This window comes from Ambystoma mexicanum, chromosome 13, assembly GCF_040938575.1.
Source record: "Ambystoma mexicanum isolate Mex_15411 chromosome 13, UKY_AmexF1_1, whole genome shotgun sequence".
Classification (NCBI taxonomy): domain Eukaryota; kingdom Metazoa; phylum Chordata; class Amphibia; order Caudata; family Ambystomatidae; genus Ambystoma; species Ambystoma mexicanum.
In genome coordinates, this window is record NC_090938.1 from 115,254,658 (window position 1) to 115,268,506 (window position 13,849).

Sequence of the window (13,849 nt, forward strand, 5' to 3'; positions counted from 1 at the left end):
TCAGCATTTTGTTTTTGGTAACTCCCCCTGTGTTAGTGATGTGCCAGACAGCTGCATAATAAAGGGGACGCTGCTCCTGTATTCTGCGAGCATTAGCCCTCGCACCCTGACGACCATTATGGGCAGGCCATGCTAAAAATCAAAGGCATGGCCAAGTCGAATCTTAACACATTGACGCGCTATATCTCACTGGGCAATTATTCCACGAATAATGAGGGGAAGAAAATTTACTCGCCATAGTAGCTCTTGCATTGGTTTTCCTGCAGCCCTTTGAGTCACATGACCGTTCACCCGACACTTATTATATTTATTTATTTCTGCTTCTATAGTGCTTTAAACCAAAGCGCTTTACAAAACGTAATGAGATCGCACATACTGATAGCCATGATGGCAATCAATAAGCTCGGGGCAGAAAAGAAGAATCGACTAGAGCAAAGAGAATACTAAAACAGCAATGAAAATCATCGGACGGGCCATAATGAAACGGAAGCAACAATGAACAGACCCTGCGAATCATGAGCAAGACACGAGCAAGCCACCCCATCCCTCACGCATAGCCGGAAGAGCGTGGGCTGTGGGCAACGCAGGGAAAACCGCAAACAGTCGCGGCAGAGAGGAGAACATACATATAGTACGGGCTGAATGTAAAAGGTCCAGTGCAAGCACTTCAGGGAATGGGCCTGGAAACGTCAGGCAGTCCAGAGAGACCTCCCCAGTCCACAAAACCCAAAGCTAATCAACCAAAGGATGTTGAAAGAAGTTATACTCCACGTCACAGGAAGGGTCAAACTCTATATCCCGACTCACCAACCATGGAGTCGGCTAAGTGATTTAAATGTCGACACCCCAAAAACCTTCTGGAGATACATTGGCAAAATACCGTGCACATTCACACTTCCACACAGCAGCGGATACCAGGAAGTCCTCCCAGACCAATCCAACACTGCACTGATTGGTATTTCTGGAGGAAGATGTGCAGCGGGGACGAGAATCAAGAGGACCATATTGCCCAGCCAACCATCTCCTTGACATCTAGCTCCCCAACCGCCAACTCCAGCCCTTGCTCTCTGCCATTCCAGTGTGAATGGCCCCAGTCCTCGTGGCACTCAAGCACTCTGAAACGCAACCAAGGCAGCCACATCCGCCACCACCACCCTCATAAGGCTCCTTCTCCTGTGCTACCATTGTTGTAACATACGTGTATCTCCTCATGCTTGCAGAGAAAAAACAATAAATAAAAGGGGGCGGTTAGAGTGGATGAGAAAGGGGCCAAGGACTGCGTGAAGTCCCCCTCCCTCATCAGGCATCTAATCTTAGAGTTCTACTTTGCCTGATTTTTTTCCTATCTATGGCATTCCATGGCTAGCATTGAAGGGTGGGCATTGAGTAAAATGCAGATTCTTGTTTACTAAAAAACAACAAGCATGGGTTCAGCTGTTTCTCTGCTAAGTGTATAGATCAGGAAGAAGCTTTCAGGGGTGCGAGCATGCTACTCAAACACTTACCTTTAGGCAGCAAGCAGCAGCTCTAACATCATGTACTTCGATCCCTGGGACAGTGACCATGTGAGCTTTCCTCCACTAGAGGCTAGCAGACTTTGTGAGCCTGAAAGGACTCTGAATGGCATTATGAACCTAGGGCCGAGTGTCACAGCGCCACGCTATTCTCTTTGGAGACTTTGGAAATGGCTTCATGCTTAGATTCCATCCCGTTGCTATTCAAAGTGAGAGTGCCGGTTTAGTCTTCAGCAATATGGCCGCTGCCATTCTATTTCCCCTGCAGTTTCCACAACGCTCAGTGCGTTGCAATCCTGTTCTCTATGGAGCAAGATGCTTGTTTTCTGCTATTGGGACTTCCCTTACTCTTTCTCTCGGGTTACCGGCTCATGCCCCCCTGCTTCACTCCTGTTTTCCTCCGGCTGTTCTTCAGTTCTGTGAACCACAGGTTCCATGGGGTAATATTGCTGCAAAAAAATGGTGCCATGCTTGTATGGCGAAATTTTTACTGGGATATTATCACATGGAACCCTCTTGACTTCTCCCAGTGGCAGTGCTTGCACCTGCTCTTGAAATCTCCCTGTGGCAGCGCTTGCTTACCTGCTCTTGACATCTCCCTGTGGCAGCGCTTGCACCTGCTCTTGACATCTCCCTGTGGCAGCGCTTGCTTACCTGCTCTTGACATCTCCCTGTGGCAGCGCTTGCACCTGCTCTTGACATCTCCCTGTGGCAGCGCTTGCTAACCTGCTCTTGACATCTCCCTGTGGCAGCGCTTGCTTACCTGCTCTTGACATCTCCCTGTGGCAGCGCTTGCTTACCTGCTCTTGACTTCTCCCTGTGGCAGCGCTTGCTTACCTGCTCTTGACATCTCCCTGTGGCAACGCTTGCTTACCTGCTCTTGACTTCTTACTGTGGCAGCGCTTGCTTACCTGCTCTTGATATCTCACCATGGCAGCGCTTGCTTACTTGCTCTTGACATCTCCCTGTGGCAACGCTTGCTTACCTGCTCTTGACATCTCCCTGTGGCAGCGCTTGCTTACCTGCTCTTGACATCTCCCTGTGGCAGCGCTTGCTTACCTGCTCTTGACATCTCCCTGTGGCAGCGCTTGCTTACCTGCTCTCCCTGTGGCAGCGCTTGCTTACCTGCTCTTGACATCTCCCTGTGGCAGCGCTTGCTTACCTACTCTTGACATCTCCCTGTGGCAACGCTTGCTTACCTGCTCTTGACATCTCCCTGTGGCAGCGCTTGCTTACCTGCTCTTGACATCTCCCTGTGGCAGCGCTTGCTTACCTGCTCTTGACATCTCCCTGTGGCAGCGCTTGCTTACCTGCTCTCCCTGTGGCAGCGCTTGCTTACCTGCTCTTGACATCTCCCTGTGGCAGCGCTTGCTTACCTGCTCTTGACATCTCCCTGTGGCAACGCTTGCTTACCTGCTCTTGACTTCTTACTGTGGCAGCGCTTGCTTACCTGCTCTTGATATCTCACCATGGTAGCGCTTGCTTACCTGCTCTTGACATCTCCCTGTGGCAACGCTTGCTTACCTGCTCTTGACATCTCCCTGTGGCAGCGCTTGCTTACCTGCTCTTGACATCTCCCTTTGGCAGCGCTTGCTTACCTGCTCTTGACATCTCCCTGTGGCAGCGCTTGCTTACCTGCTCTCCCTGTGGCAGCGCTTGCTTACCTGCTCTTGACATCTCCCTGTGGCAGCGCTTGCTTACCTGCTCTTGACATCTCCCTGTGGCAACGCTTGCTTACCTGCTCTTGACTTCTTACTGTGGCAGCGCTTGCTTACCTGCTCTTGATATCTCACCATGGCAGCGCTTGCTTACCTGCTCTTGACTTCTTACTGTGGCAGCTCTTGCTTACCTGCTTTTGAATACTTGCTGTAGCAGTGCTTGCTACACTATACTACCTTATCTGCCTGGCTAGCATTTAGTCCTTTCCAGCATACTATTGGATCCGGATACCGATCAAACCTACCTGTTTTTTTAATTTTTTTTAGCCTTTTGTTTTTTCCCCCAGTACTAGCACCCCCCTTTCCGTAGTCACTGTGTCCTGCTTGTTATCGCAGGTAGGCAGAGTAGCTTTGGGAAGTCAGGAAAGAAGACCTCAAAGAAATCTCCTGTTTCACCTGAAACATCGCAAGGTGAGAGCATTTCGTTTGATTACGAATTTGAGAGCGAGAGAAGACAGGGATCCATGCCAGTGCCAACTGCTTTTGTGCATCGAGCGAGTAGAGCATCAGTGATATGGTTTAAAACATGTATTCATCCATGGGTCTCCAAGGCCAGTCCCTCAGAACCCCAACCAACTTGTTTTCAGGATAACCAATGACTATGCAAACTCCAGTTAGATTAATGGTATTCACATGAGCTCTGGGAGGTGCAATGATATCCCACTCAACACAATGGTCATGAATCGATAATTCAGTTATAGGAATATATATACGGCACAGCTCCCCAACAGGGACTTGGTGCATGAGACCTTTCCAGTACTTGTGGGTACTACATGTCTCAGCATTTCTTTCACACTGGTTCCTGGCTGTCACACATTTCTTCTTCACCATCATTCACTCTATTTCATTCATGTCAGCATGAACTGGATCTGCACCCTCCTCACTGTCAGAATGTTTCCTTCTGTCTTCTTCCTTTTGCACAGCAAGTCAGCAACTTTCTGTTATGATATGATATAATATGGCATTTATAACGCGCCTATACACAAGTGTTTGAAGGTGTGACGAGGCAAGGGAGGGGAGAACAGAGGGAAGACAAATACAGCGATTTTACTAGGCCTAGTGACATTGAGATCACGCAAGTGCAGGGGAGTGGAGAAGGGGAGGGAGGAGGAAGGATGGGCAAGTGCAGGTCATGGAATCAATACAGGTAGTGCAGACAACAGGTGGCAAGTGCAAGTGTTAAAGTGCAGCCAATAGGTGTCTGAAAGTGTAGGAAAGGGTTACAGATAAAGACCACAAGTGCAGGGGATGCCAGGAGGCAGTGCATGTGTGCAATTGTGGGGGCAGGGACCTGGGCACAAGTTCAGAAGGTAGCCAGGTGACCAGTGGAGTATCAGACAGGAGATCAGCAAGGAAGAGTGAAGGCAGAAGCAAAGAAGAAGGTCTCGAGGTGCTTCCGGAACCAGAGATAGTTCTGCTCAAGTTTCAGAGGCAGCTGAGGCTGTTCCAAAGGGAGGCCCCTGCCGAAGAAAGAGATCTGCCCCCAACTCGTTGCTGGATGAAACGACTGACTCTTAAGGAGTTGGAGGTGGAGGAGTGAAGAGCTCGAGTAGGAAGATCTTTCGGAGAGAGAGTTGGAGGTATTGCAGTCCAAGGCCTCAGAAGGCATTGTGGACAATGCAGAGGGTATTTAACTTGGTCCTTGCTTCCACTTGGATCCAATTGAGAGATCTCAGGGCTGGGGAGATACAATCCCTGGGCTTGTGGCCAAGGACACGTCTTGCAGTCCTGTTCTGGTTGAGTTGTAGAAGACGGAGAGTAGAGACAGGTAGATTTAGAAAGAGGCTGTTGCAGTAGTCCAGCCTAGAGAGACCCACAGCTATGGAGACAGTGAGCTTCTGGTGGAAGATGAGGAAAGGCAGAATATTTCTGAGGAGGTGCAGCTGGTAGTTAGACTTCTTAGAGACATCAGAGATGTGAGGAGAGAAGGAGAGTGTGGAGGCGTTATAGAAAAATTTGGAGAAAACCCGTTTGAATTGAAAAAATATGGTCATCCGGCACCCTACTTGTTAGGGTCACCTAGTCCGCAGCATCGCTCAGCATTTCTGCGCTTCAGATTAGATTTATGGCCAACAGCAGATGTATTATGCAAACGAAAGTTATTGCCTCAAGATAAAACACTGTTGTTTTTGTCAGACAGAGAGAGAAACTTTAAGACACTTGTTGGCTGATTATGCAAGACTGTTACCACTGAGATGCAGGCATTTCAAACACCATTTGGATGGATATGTAAATCTAACGCATGCTCAGCTCTGGTTTGCCCTGTTTCATACAAACAAGAAATCCATTAGATATGCAAAAATCATTACTTGAATGTGTTGGATCTGAAGGATCTTTCGAATGGTGAAAGGAGAGATAGTCTAATCAATTCATGATTTCTTTCCTCTCATCTCATGCTTTTGTTCATTTGTCAGAAGTGTAAAATTTTGTAATTTTTTTATGTTTGTTTTTTGTCCTTATATATAGCATGTGAGATTCATGCTGTAATTTTAAGATGTTTAAAGGGTTATATTGAAATTGTATATGTTGCAAATTTTATTTTTTTATTTTGTAATATTGTAAATAATATTCTTATTTATCGTGCTAAAATGTTGAAAGGTTGGAAAATTTCTCCAGCCAAAACAACAATAAATTTAAAAAAAGTATTTTCAAAACCACATTAGTTTATTATAGGAACTAATACATGATCGTTGAGACACATAATGCTTGTTTGAGCTTGTCTGTACTTTTCTTTTTTCTGTAATCCACACCCCCTCCTCGCTCTAAAACTTGGTCAGCCTAAAAGAAATTGTCTTAGAACATACAATACTTGTTCCATCCAGCCCCGGTTGACTAACTTGAACAGACTGCGTCATCCTTGCAGGTACCAGGAAATCATGCAACAAATTCTATTCATGTAACAGGAGTTCAAAATCGGGAAACAACTTGATAGTTCTTTAAGGCTAATGTTGTTAACAAATTATTGTAAAGAATTGAAATAAGATGACAGGTTATCATTTTATAATACTGTGCTCAGCCTATACTTATTCGTTACCTTTTTCAGATTTTCTGTCAGTTTAACCTGTCACAAACTAAAGACATTTCAACAGTGGAATCTGAGCATACCATGGCTAACTACTTAACCTTACCTGATGCATACTGTCTTTCGGAACCTCTGCAGTACTATGGTATGTTGAACACATGTTCATGTTTTTCACACTTTCTTTATAACAGTACAATACAATCTCCATTACCAGTAAACAAAATATAAACACAATAAAATGTAGAAGTAATCACAGATAGGAGCCTTTGGTTGTTCAAATTTCAGAAACACATTCATCGTGGATCAAATGACCATTTGAGTGTGCACTCCACTTGTTACACCTGTTCGTCACATGAATGGCCCACAGTAGGGAGGGTCTGTCAGGTCCCCATTATGGTCACATAAATTGTGTATTATGGACAGTCGTTGTCTGTACACCAATATACAAAAAGATTCAAAGTACAACTAAATTAGAATATGGTTAAATCATATAGTTTTATTCTCAAGTGCTGAAAAATAAAACATTGTTGTCACATTCCCACGATCAGAGAAAAAATGCAGTTTCACCATTTAAATAAATTGAGATTCAAAATGTGGTTATTTACAAATTTTCATAAACAATTCATACATACCACAGCATTTTTCAATTTACTTTGTCAAATGCATTTTTCTTATCTGGCAGAACAATTGTACATACACACACACATACATTATGCATGCTTAAGAGGAAGTACGTTTTGCTTGTATTTATGTTTCTTTGCATAATCCACACACTCTATTTTATCCTATTTTCAAAATCATGCTTTTAAAATGTAATACTGCAAGTCATCAATAAGTACTACATATCTAAACATCTTTGATTAGTTAAATAATAAAACTTAACAATTCTAGACAATATATTTAAAAAATGCGATTACTAGCCATTATAATCGACAATTTAATTGCATTCATTGTCATGAGATAGTATGCATTATAGTTCAGGAAACACAGCTCACAGGTAGACATATCCCTAGAAAGGTGTTATTTGGCACTCTGATTATGCTTCACATATTTCCAGCCATCATTGTCAGAAATACAGTTATCAAACAGATGAACGAACATGAAAATAAACAAAAAAAGAACATTTTAACAGGCCACATATTTAAATACATACAGTTAGAATTTAACATCAAATGCGTTCCAGTGGCTTAATTGAACATAAGGCTACACTTTTGTCTAGATTGCAGAAAATAAATAAAATAAATATTGCTATTTTAAGGTCTGTTAAATATTAACTTAGTTATGAATAATAAACTTCCTGTAAAAATGCAAAATTAGCCTGCCTTCCCTGGAAATGTTCTTGATACTTTCCCTGCTTATTAGCATGCTTTTGGAAAAAAAGATAAAAGCTTCCTGTCATATATGTGTAGTGTTACTTTCCTTGCTAATGTAAATCATTTTACTGGAATTGCTTGTTTGTATATTTTTTGTCACTAAGCCCTTGACTCTCTGTGTCAACTTGTTAGCATTGCCCATTTACACTTTTATGTTAATCATATCTTTTCACCTGTAGATGTTTTGCCAGACCATATCAACTACCAGCTGCAGGACTCCGACTTCCAGGCAACACCGTCATACTGCCAGTATTCCAATGTGCAATATTCCCCTGTACTGCCCTCCGGACCCTCCCAATCACAGTACAATGCTTACAATCTGGACTCACAGTACAGTGACGGGCTGTTCATGAGCACTTGTGAGTTAAGTAAACCAACCTGCATGGTGATACACAATGGTGAAGAGGCCTATCCTGGAATAAGAAGGCCTAGACTGAGCCATTCCTCAGTTCGGATGAAGGGGCAGGAAGAGCTATGTGTGGTCTGCGGGGATAAAGCTTCAGGGTATCATTACAACGCACTCACATGTGAAGGCTGCAAAGGTAATATGTTTACTATCGAGGCAGGTGCAAGTTGTTTATGCTACATTCGGTCTGCCGAACTATAGAATGCTGCTTTCACCATGGACAGTTTCTAATCTCTTCAGTAGTAGCTGAGGGCTCCTTATTTGCTGCTGAAGTATCATTCTCTCAGTATCATCAAAGTACCTACTAAAATGTCTCTCACCTGAGTTCCAGTTGAATAGAATAATCACTATCCCACTAAACAATATTATCATCAGACCTTGCAGATGCTGTTTCAACATGAGTCCTTGTTTGTCGACAGAAGCTGTTACGGATCAAAGTGGAACATCGGGTAAAGTAGCTCAGCGTCTGTGAAAAGAAGAACCTAATATTATCCCAGCCATCTTGGTGAAGAGCATTTTTTTCTCTGCTGTTTCTTAACAAACGCCTACAATCCAGTCTTCAATTGATGACACAGCGTTAAAGGTTTTCGTAGTAGGCCCTGCAGTACCTGACATAAAATGTTTATACTTATTTTACTAACTTGTTTTTTAGAATGTGTTTTTATTGATTTTCCAACAATACAAAAGAAAGAAACTACCATGTGGGGAATGGCAACACACCCAGCCACTTTTAATGTTATTTAGTCCTTAACAATCCGCTATTTTAGGGAATATATGGTGCATACAGTGAAAGTGATACATGATCAGGGAGTTGAAGAAAGCTTTCCAAATTTGGGCTTCTGTCTTCTTTTCTGGTGTGCCTTTATGCAGATATGTGAGAGCCATCCATCAGAGTATAAATTAGTAGCGTTTCCCTCTTTAATCTCTTAGTGTTAGCAATGGCCAATAGACTCCACTTTTCCAGTTGGTTTGTCAGTTTGCTTTGCATGCCTGAGATGCCCAGTAGAGCCATGGATAGTGAACACTTCAAGGGACACTCTAAAGTTGCAGCTATCACACAGAAAACCTTTAACCTTAGTTTCTTGATGGATGGGCATCAATATTATGAATAATCCAGTTTCTCTGCACCTTCTGTGTTAGGGAATAGTTGTCAATACATTGTGGATTCTAACCTAGGGACTAGGGCACCTGGGCTAGGGAGGAAAACACTTTAAAATCTTGACAAGAGAGTGAGGGAAGGCTCTAGCGCTGTACTGAAAAATTCAATAAAAATCCTTGAACTGAGGGATGGCGCTCCCTAATTTCCAGCTATACTATGAGGCATCGCCACTGTTGATTATACGGGAATGGCTTTCGTTTCCCAAGTGGAAACTGTGGATGGCTATGGACCGGGCGGTGGTGAGGCATGACCTGGGGAAGTGCTGTGGCTACCTCGCCAGCAAAGGTCAAGGCACATGTACCTGAGTGTTATAACAAAATTAGTGGCAGACACATGGGCAGCTTGGCAGGGAAGTACAGGATCACAACCTTCCCGTCCCCTTTCCCCCTCCATTTTCAACAATCCGGATTTCTCGCCGGGAACAGAACCAGGCTAATTCACACACTGGCAAGAAGGAGGATGTCGCAGACTATGGGATATGTTCCAGGGCCCGACCATTACACCCTTCACCGAGTGAAAGCAATGTTTCGGGGTGGGAGAGGTTGCAGTACCTCCAGATACGGTACTGAGTCCAAAACCCAGAGATCAAGGTAGGGGCCACCCACCCGGCAGTTTACCCCTTTTTAAAAATGTCTTACAACACACGACTGTGCAAAGGGCCTCATATCAAAACTCTATAAGATATTGGATGAGGCCACACCACAGGCAACATGGCCCTACATGGAAAGCTTGGAGAAAACGATTGGGAGGGAATTGAATAGGGAAGACTGGGAGAGGCTTTGGAGGCTAATACCAAAGTTGGTCAAGGCATCCCAATTGCAAGAATTCTGGTATAAGTCATTATTCAGGTGGGATTACACCCCGGCCCGCCTTTACAAGATTTACCATGGGACCTCGCAGGGGTGCTGGAGAGAGTGTGGGGAGGAGGGCACTTGGTCCCACATTTGGGGGAAATGCCCGAGAACTGAACCATTTTGGAGGGAGATACAGAAGTCGCAGGTTCAGGTCTTTGAGGAAGGGGCAAATGCGTCTCCGGAAGAAATTGTGCTTGGGTTTGGGGAGTCCGCAGAGGTAGAGCTCAGAGGGTGAAGGAAGGCACGTACAATGCTCGCAATTGCGGCAATGCTGCTAATTGCACATCGATGGAAGGGAGCGGCCATCCCCACTATTCAAGATTGGCTGCGTAAGGTTTGGGACCGGCTGGCCTTGGAATGGGCAACATACGCAATGAACAATAACGTACAGCAGTTTGCTAGAGATTGGAGGAAGGTGCTGTCATTCTTAAAGGAAGATTACAAAGCCCAGTGGTGCCCCCAGCACCTAAAACGGTTGGACCCATACTAGCTGGGGTGCCTAAACTCTACCTTATACTAAATGGATGTTTATACCGGCCCTGAGGGGGAGGTGAAGGGGGGAGTTGTAGGGAGAGGAAGAAAATAGGAACACGGGTATGGGGGTGTAGTGGGGGTTATTTTTATTGTACCTGTTTTTTACCTGTTAAAAATTCATAAATAGAATTAAAAAAAAAAAACCTTGAACCATCTCTGGGAGTTGAAGAGTTCTTTAGGCCATCTGTGACATGTTGTTTCTGCCTTCTTTGGATTCCTGATCATGCGATCTATCCATTAGCGCTGCATTTTGTTGGCAGAGTAGGGGATTGCTCGCTTAATTCTCATTACAGTCGACTTCCAGTTGTCATATGTGTTATTCAGCACCTTCAAGCCTAGTACTGATGGGTCCAAGATCTCTCCTCAGGTCGTGAATTTCTGACGTAATAGAAGAAACCTCTCTGGCCATAGACTTAATAAGAACAAACATTCCTCTAGGCTCCTCTGTCGCTGGCTCCGCAGATCTGTCTGACATCTCTATAATCTCAGTTGTCTGGTTTTGTTTTCCACCTCTGTTAACCCTTGGATTTGTTGTTTTGAGCCATATTATGTGGCCTCTTCTTAGAGAGATAATTCTTTAGCTGTTGATTAAAATGAGCCTTGCCTCTTAACGCTCCTTGTTCCACCTTGTTCCACAGTGGTGGGGGCTGTGTCTGTATTATGTTACGAGGGACACCTCCTTACTTTGCCACAAGTTTTATTCTCCTCAACAATACAACAAAGTCCTCTGCCTTCTTCGTGCCCAGTGTGCCTTACAGGTTTTCTCCTCTACCCTTTCGTGCCCACGTTCGCATCCTCCTTCCTCTTAAAGGCCCGCTGTTGTTATTACTTTTCACTTTGTCGAGAAGTACTGCAAACTGCAGCTGCAGCACATGGGACCACGCGACCGAAATTAGTACATAGTGTGTGATTAACAAAAAACGGAGAGAGGAAAAGAGAGGAGAGAGGACATCGATACAAATTGGACTCACAGCCCAGAACGGGCGAGGTGAAAAGAGCCTTTGTAATAACTGCGAAACCTTTGTAGTAACTGAACAATGGGACCAAGCACCCCATTTGGCGGAAGAAACAGAACAGTGGGTCATATGTAAAACACCATTTAATCCTTGGATAAGAGGCTGTAGCTTCTATTTTTTATTAGTTACATATCTGTGGTAGTACAGGAATTAGGGTAGATTAGGTTCTGGACGATGAACAGAAGTTGTGTTGTGGGACATCCTAACAAGCACTCTATTGACTTCTTTCTTTTCTTAGGAAAGAGCCAAGACACTTAGGGACCGAAAGGATTATCTTGAATAAAATGACCAGTCGTGCAAAATGCCACCTTGTTCATCTCCTAATTCTGATTTACCACAATGCCCTTCCACTCGATACCATCTCTTTCTTTTGTTTCTTTATTTTCTGTAATTCACCCCTCATCACGTGGATGGGAGCCATGCGAAAAAGAAACTGGAAGAGAAAACAATTCCCTGGGTGAAAATAGGAGGTGAGATAAATGTTACGTAGCTACTGTATAAGCCTAGGTTTTCTGTGACTTTGATAAAAGCCCTCACTGGGGCTCCTGTTTCCTTCACTTTGCAGTTTAAATCCTTTTTAGAGGACCATAAATTATGAGTTAGTCGCAGAGAATTAAAGCAGTAGTGCTCTGTTAATTGTGAGAGGAACTAACGGCTGCTTCATTGCAGTGCTGTCAGCTCAGGCCGTGAAAGAGTTAAGTGTCCTCTTCCCCTCAGTTAACCTCCACAAGTTGTGTGCTACGAAAACTGAAAGGAAAAGATTAAGAAATAAACACGTAGAGGCTGTCATTGTCTATGTATAAACCTGAAGCTTGAGACCTGGCTCATATATTTTTAAAAATAAAGGGAGAAGCAAACCTGTAACTTAAACACTTACAGCACTCTGTTTCTCATTGCACCCCAATATCTAATCCCCCACACTACCGTGAGATGGGGGTTTAGATTCTATAAAAGACAAGGAGGCGAGTATTATGCATTACAATCTTTACTGAGAACCACAGCAGCAAAGAATGAAAAACTTTGTAAAACGAAATTCTTTGTAACATAACATTATAATAAAGCAATGGGAAACATCCCAGTCCAACATGGAGGGCAGGTCCTGCCCTGGGGATAGCCAATAGGGATCCAGCCAGTCCCATATAGGTCCATTCCTCTATCCACTCCCCTTCTTTCTGAAGCTGATCATTTCCACACGACCACCGAAACATTCCTCCATTAGAGCGAAGAACAAACTCCCAAGGAGACTTCTGCGCTGAACCTTCTGTAAGTTGGATCGAAATCGCTTACTTCTTCCCACACCGAAGCCATCAACTGGAAGCTGAAACAACAATCAAACACCAGTAAGGGTGGGTGGGTGGGATAATACTCGCCTCCTTGTCTTTTATAGAATCTTAACCCCCATCTCACGCTAGTGTGGGGGATTAGATATTCTATGGCAAGACAGGAGGCTCATATTATGCAAGTTCAAAGCCCTTGCATTACGTTCACGGCTACATGAGCAATACGCTTATGGTAAAACGTCTTAAAAGTGGATTCCCTAGACCAGTCAGCTGCTTTTAAAATCTGTTCCAAACTACCCCCCAGCAAGGCTGCTTTTGAGGCCATAGCGCCTCGGACTGAGTGGGGACCAAAAAAGGACGTGTCAACCCCCGCCTCCCGCATGATCCATTTGATCCATCTGGCCAAAGTAGCAGGGGAGACCGGTTTATGGGGTTTCCTGTAGGAAATCAGCAGCTGAGAGGTATTGGGAGGTCTAAAACCTTCAGTTTTAAGCTCAAAACATTTCAAACATTGGACCACACATAATTTACAATCCTCAGGAAAAGCTGGATATGATATAGAGGAAGTCATGCACTTAGTTCTTCGTGAGATAAAGAAAGTAACCCCCTGAGGGGTAAACATCTTATTATCCACATCCAGAGCTCTGATGTCAGAGACCCGTTTAATAGACACCAGACATAGTAACATAGCAAGTTTGGCAAACAACTGCTGCAGGGACAGCTCTTCATTAAGAGGCCAGGTCCTAAAGAGCTGTAATACCATATTAACATCCCACAGAACCGAATACTTCGGTTGTGGTGGAACCTTAATACGAATAGATTTAAGGGCTCTCCGCACCAAAAAGTGCCTACCCACTGGCTCTCCTTTAACCAAAAGGTGACCGGCTGAGATAGCAGAACGAAACCCATTAACAGTTCTGTAGGCTTTCCCTTCTTTAAACAACTCTACCAGAAAATTGACCACTTCTACGGG

The 13,849-nt window shown here is 44.2% G+C and overlaps 1 protein-coding gene across 1 annotated transcript in view; it reads left to right on the top strand.

Annotated features, from left to right (window-relative positions):
- LOC138520956 (bile acid receptor-like) overlaps positions 1-13,849 on the top strand; it is a 304,029-nt gene that overhangs the window by 113,378 nt on the left and 176,802 nt on the right. Inside the window, exons 2-3 of the mRNA XM_069633415.1 lie at positions 6,276-6,399; positions 7,807-8,169. Coding sequence (XP_069489516.1) covers positions 6,339-6,399; positions 7,807-8,169 — 424 coding nt within the window. The 5' untranslated portion in view covers positions 6,276-6,338. The remainder of the gene's footprint in view (positions 1-6,275; positions 6,400-7,806; positions 8,170-13,849) is intronic.